At 58.4% G+C, this 6,000-nt stretch overlaps 1 protein-coding gene across 1 annotated transcript in view; it reads left to right on the top strand.

Moving 5' to 3' along the window:
• Positions 1 to 1,035: 1,035 nt before the first annotated feature.
• The window catches only part of KCNC1 (potassium voltage-gated channel subfamily C member 1), a 44,838-nt gene continuing 39,873 nt past the window's right edge, over positions 1,036 to 6,000 (top strand). The window contains exon 1 of the mRNA XM_053562382.1: positions 1,036 to 1,620. Within this exon, the coding sequence (XP_053418357.1) occupies positions 1,051 to 1,620 (570 nt within the window). The 5' untranslated portion in view covers positions 1,036 to 1,050. The remainder of the gene's footprint in view (positions 1,621 to 6,000) is intronic.

The raw sequence follows: 6,000 nt of genomic DNA, 5'->3' as shown, positions 1-6,000 counted from the left end.
CCCCCGCCTCCCGGGCCCGACCTCCGCAGCCCCCTCGCCTCGGCCGGCAGCGCCCACAGCCTGCCTGAAGAGAGGAGCGGAGCGCGGGGCGTAGAGGCACCAGAGCCAGTGCCCGCTGGCCCCACGAACCAAACCCAGCTCAGAGAACCCCCGCCCGGCCCCGCGCAGCTCCGCAACCGCCCGGGAGCTGTCCCTTCAGCACCGCCGCGGGAGCCTCAGTCCGAGCGCAGCCCAGCAGAGCCCCAGCTCGAACCGGAGCGCACCGAGAGCAGCGCTCAGCGTTCGCCGCACCAAGCAACACCCCGGGTGCCCCTGCCCAGGGGGCCCGCCATCTCCTCCAGGAGGCGGGGAGAAGGAACGAGGAGGGCGGGCGGGCGGGTGCGCCCGCCGCCGGGGGGAGCAGGCAGCCAAGCAAAGAGAGAGGGAGGGAGCCGGAGCCCGCCCTGCGTCCCAAGCTGCAGCCTGGCCACGCAGGGAGGAAGGCAGCTTCCATCTCCTCCGCTCGGAGAGAGCGCTGCGGCGACCACCGCACAGAGGAGCGCGAATTTCCCGGCCCTCTCTCTTCCTCTCCCTGTTCCGGGAGCTGGTCTATCCGTCCGGCCCTGGGAGCAGCTGACCTTCCTCCTAAAAGCGTTATGCCGATTTCTCCATTTTCCCACTGAGATGGGGACAGGAGCCCGCCCCCCCAACCCTCTTTCCCCTCCTCCCGGGGCTCGACGCTGAGCGCCGCCCCGCTCCCTTCCTCCCTCCCTCTTTCTCTCCCTTCTTTCCTCCTCTGCCTCCTCCCCAGCAGGACCAGCTCCCTCCCACATCTGGCACCTAGAGACCCTTGGGATCCCGCGCACACTCCCTTGAACCAGCATCCCACAGAAAGCTCCCCGAGGGGCTTGGGTCGCTGGTTGGGGTGACCAGAGCCACGATCCTCTGTTCCCCCCGACGGCTGGGGGGAGGGGGGAGGAGGCCGCGCGCCCCCCTCCCCGGCGCCATCTCCCCCTGGCGGCCGCTCCCATGGGTGTCGGTGGGCCGCGCCATGCCTAAGGGGGCGCCGCGATGGGCCAAGGGGACGAGAGCGAGCGCATCGTGATCAACGTGGGCGGCACGCGCCACCAGACGTACCGCTCGACGCTGCGCACGCTGCCCGGCACGCGGCTCGCCTGGCTGGCGGAGCCCGACGCCCACAGCCACTTCGACTATGACCCGCGTGCCGACGAGTTCTTCTTTGATCGCCACCCGGGCGTCTTTGCGCACATCTTGAACTACTATCGCACGGGCAAGCTGCACTGCCCGGCCGACGTGTGCGGGCCGCTCTACGAGGAGGAGCTGGCCTTCTGGGGCATCGACGAGACGGACGTGGAGCCCTGCTGCTGGATGACGTACCGCCAGCACCGCGACGCCGAGGAGGCGCTCGACAGCTTCGGTGGCGCGCCCCTGGACAACAGCGCGGACGACGCGGACGCCGACGGCCCTGGCGACTCAGGCGACGGGGAAGACGAGCTGGAGATGACCAAGCGCCTGGCGCTCAGTGACTCCCCAGATGGCCGGCCTGGCGGCTTCTGGCGCCGCTGGCAGCCGCGCATCTGGGCGCTCTTCGAGGACCCCTATTCGTCCCGCTACGCGCGGGTAAGTGACAACTTACCCATCAGAGGAACAGGGTAGGGAAGACAGCGTCCTTTGCCTTCTGCGGGTAGGGGTGGGCCTGAAGACCGGTGTCCAGGGAGTTCAGAACTAAAAGAGGTGTGTGTGCTTCTGTATAGGAGAGAGAGAGGGTGACTCTGTGAAAGTGCCTGGTTTGGGAAGTAAGAGTCTGTGTCTCTATTGCCGAATTTAATATGTATGAGTGAATATGAATGGGTGTGTTTGCGTGTATGAGTAGATTAGATTGTGTGTGCATATTTAGGCAAGTGTGGTGGTGTATATTTGGGTGGGTAAAGTGTGTAGTAAAAATGAGGGAGTGTGTGTGTACATGCTTGAGCACGAGTTCGTGCACATTTGTGTCTTTGCAGATTTACACTGTGACCGTGTGAACTGCCCTCTAGGATTTTAGTGTGGGGAGGGAAGTTGGGAGCCCCTCCTCCCTTCCAGGTAAGGGGGCATCTGGAGCCAGCCAGGACCCACCGGAGGGCCCTGGACATGCTGCAAACTAACAGCCCCCTCCCCAGGGAGCAGCCTCAGGCAATTCTGAGGGTTGGGTAGTTGGTGTAGGGTGGGCTAAGGGGTGTGATCCCTCTGAGACCTCCTCTTGGAAGGTCTTCCTCCTTGTGGAAGGGGGAGGCTTTTGGAGGGGTTCAGTGGGTTTATGCCTGTGCCTCCTCTGAGATCTTTCATGGGGGCAGAGAGGGGGTCCCTCAGAGGGTTAGCAAGGAGAGAAGTGGGCGTGTTCACGAGTTGTTCTCAGTAGTATAGGAGCTTGTTGCCAGAAAGGACACCCTGTTGCTGACCTTGCCCCTCACATGGCCTTTCTGGATCAGTTTCCTCATCTGAAAAATAGGGGAGGGGATCCAGTGAACTCCAAGGGCCTTTGCTGTTGGAGCCATCAGGAACTAAGACCAAAAAAGAGAAACTGGTGGCAGCCACCTTCCCTGAAAAGACACTCTTGGCCTTTTGGGCTCTGTTCTCAGGCCTAAAGAAAGCCTGAGGAATGAGGGGGAGGGGCAGGGTTGGGAATTTAAAGCAGAACCTCTTCCCCAGCCATGCTCCCCACCCCCAGGGAAAGCCCTGTCCCTACCCTTCTGTCCTCTGCTACTGCTCCACACCCATCCCCCTCTTGAGCTAGGGAAAGGGACTGGGGAGGAGAAGGAATCAGCAGAGGGTCATTGGAGGACAGCAACTTGAGGGCCCCAGGTGCCCATGGGCAGAGAAAGGCTGTGTTATTAAGGTAAGACACAGTAGGGCATGGGTGGGGGGGAATCAGCAGGTAAGAGTCTTATACCTTGAACCTTAGAACAGGTGTGTTTATGTGGGACAGGGGTGGGATAATAGGGAGAGAGTCAGACTCTCCAGTTTTGCCACTGAGGACCCTGCCCAAGGTCACCCAGGGAGCTGGAGGCTAAGCAGGACTAGAATCCAATTTTCCCGGGACCCTGTCCTCCCCTAAGCTGACCACCAGCTCCTGCCATTCCCAAGTGGACTGGGACCCTCAAAGACCTTCCCTCCCCTCCCCTTTCCTGAGAGGCCACCACAGTGAGAGGGTTATGTAACTAGAGTCTGTGGCTGAGCTGGGGGGAGGGGAGGTTGAACCCTGCATGTTGGGGTGGGGGTAGGAAGCAGGCTGGGCCAAGGCCTGGATTGGAGCAGTTGCCCATTCAGTCCACAGTCAACTTTGGACAGCATCAGCCCTCCACCTTGGCCCCAGGAGCAAGGGACAGGCCTGACTTCCTCATTGTGGTCTCAACCTCCTGGTTGCCTAGCAAGAGGGTAGTTCCCTCACCCCACCCTCCGTCTCTGCAGCTTGCTGGTGCTCAGATCAGTGTCCTTCAGGGCAGGCAGCAGCCAGAGGCATGCTTCAGCCCCCTCCTCTGTCCATCCCCACCATCCCACTGGACATTCCTAAGCTGCGGGTGGCCTTCACCCAAGGCACACTAATGGGCCAGCTAGCACGGTTTGAGGTCTTGTAGGAGTCCAAAACCATACAGAAAAGTCTTGAAAATCTCTTTAAGTGAATGTCCATTGAAGAGCAGCCTTCAAGGGAAAAGCTGGGCATTCAGGGGTGACAGGAAGTGGGGGGTAACAGGAAGGGGGGTAGGTGTTGGTATGTGTCCCCCTTCAGCCTGTCTGTGCCACTTCTGTCGCCAGTAGCCTCACAGAAAGGCTATAGTCCTTTCTGACTCTCTTGGGTAACCAAAGAGGACCCTGAGGCCCATGGGGGGGCCTGCCCAAGGGTACATAGGAAGCGAGGAGGGCAGAGTGGGGATTAGAACCCAGGTTTCTGCCTCCTGCTGCCGGCCCAGCTGCATTGCGCTGCCTTTCTGCAGCTCATCTGCGCAAAGACCAGAGACACGGCTGCCCTCCCTTCTCTCCCTCCATCTTTGCTCTGCTGCCACCACTGTCACCTTGGCTTACCCTCCCCCACTCAGGCCTCCTCAGGTTGGTGGGTTGGAATTCAAGTTCTTATTCTAGATTCCAGGCCAGAACCCTGTGCGTGAGACATTGTATGCATGTCTAAAAGAAAATCTATAGTGAGAATCTCTGTAAGATTCTGTGTGAGTGTGAGAGACTTCGTGTGCCTGAGAATAAAAATATGTGTGAGTGAGACTGTGTATGCATGTTCAGCTGAGACTCTGGGAGATTCTGAGTCCCTGTCAGAGACATTCTGTGTGAATGTGAGAGAGGCAGATTCTGTGTGTTCTGAAAGATGAGCGTGTGTGCACGCACGTGTGCATGTGTGCGTATGTATGTGAGAGAGAGAGAGAATGAAACTGTGTGGGAGAGGCTGTGTGTATAAGGAAGAGAGGCTGCATGTGGAAGAGAGATGGTGTGTGTGAGATTCCAGGAATGCCCAAGAAACTTGAGGCAAGTGTGTCTGTGAGTGTACCACTGCACAGCATGTGTGTGTAACATGCAGCTTTGCGTGTGTGAGGCTCTGTGCATGAAACCATCTGTGTAGGAGGCTGGGTGGGGGTGGGGGTCACTGTGTGTGACACAGACTGTGTGTATGTAAGGCTGTATATAAGACAGTGATGGTGTGGTGTGTGTGTGTGTGACCCTGGGGGTGTATGTCACTGTTGCTGCATGGGCTTGATGTGAGAGAGACCTTATGTGGCCTGGGTGTGAGTGTACCTCAAGGAAGGTGACATTCCAGAGCAGCTTCCTGCCTGCTGCCTTAGTCTCCTGGGGCTCCTGAGCTGCCCTGCTGAGGGCATTTCCCATTCGTAATAGAAATACTGTTCTAGTCCAGGCCAGTTGTTGGTGTGTGGGCAGGATGGAGAGGTCACCTTTCTCTGAGAGCTGCCACCAATCCCGGGACTTGGTAGTGGCCCAGAAGAGAAAAGCTTCTTGGCTGGGTTGGGGAGGAGGTGCCCATCTGGGCTTCTAAGGGGTGACAGTGCTAGCTGGAGCAGCTGCTCCCCTCTACTGCGCAGTGGGCACCAGCCTGAGGGCCAAGGGATGGGGAATCGAGCTAGGACATGGGCCAGCTGGTGTTTTGGGGGTGGGTTACGGTGCCCCAGACACACACAGCATAAGGACAATGCTGTTGCTTAGTGGTAAGGCCATGAAGGAGCCTCCTGAGAACTGTCCCAGAGGATGTAATGCTGGGGCAAGCTTTGAGGGGCATGTAGGAGTTAGCCAGACAGAGGGCAGAGGACAGGCAGTCCTTGCATACAGTAGAGTGTTTTGGGACAGCCTGGCTGGAAACCTGCCCTGGCCCCTGGCTTTTGCCTATGATTTGTATGTCATAGGCAGGAGTATTGTCAGGCCTATGGTGGTCCCTATCCTGCAGGCCAGAGAGTGTCCGAAGTATGTGTGAGGAGTATTGTATGTGTGGAGGGAGTGATATCTGTCTGCCAGAGCCACTTGACCTTCCAAATGCCAAAAAAAGACAATGTCCCCAAGCTGGGGAAGCCCCACCTCTGTCCACCCCACTGATTACCTCTCCTATCACCCCTTGTCCTATGCCCATTTTTTGCCCCGTCCTCATCTCTTTGGGACCTGGTGCAGACCTGAACCCCTCCCCACCAGCTCCCTGGGAATTTACCTGCTGGCTGCAATGAAGTGCCTAGCCAGAAACTTCTATTCCTCCCTTGGGTTCTAGCTGACACGGGCTCTTGGAGTCTTGGCTTGGCATACGCAGGGGTGGAGACATCTTAGAGCCTGCACCCTCAGACCAAGGACCCACATCAAGTTATGAATGTGGAGAAGGGGCTGGGTGTACTTCCCTCCCAGCCACCCCAAGGCCCCATCACAGTGTGTCCCCTGTTCACTGTTCTCCTTTCTGTGTTCCTTGTGCAGAGGTCCTTATGTCTTTGAATGGTGCCTCCAATTCCCGGTCCCAATAATGAAAAG

Source organism: Nycticebus coucang, chromosome 14 (assembly GCF_027406575.1).
Source record: "Nycticebus coucang isolate mNycCou1 chromosome 14, mNycCou1.pri, whole genome shotgun sequence".
NCBI classification, from domain to species: Eukaryota; Metazoa; Chordata; class Mammalia; order Primates; family Lorisidae; genus Nycticebus; species Nycticebus coucang.
The sequence above is the reverse complement of the archived record's forward strand: the minus strand, read 5'-3'. Positions and strand labels throughout refer to the sequence as shown.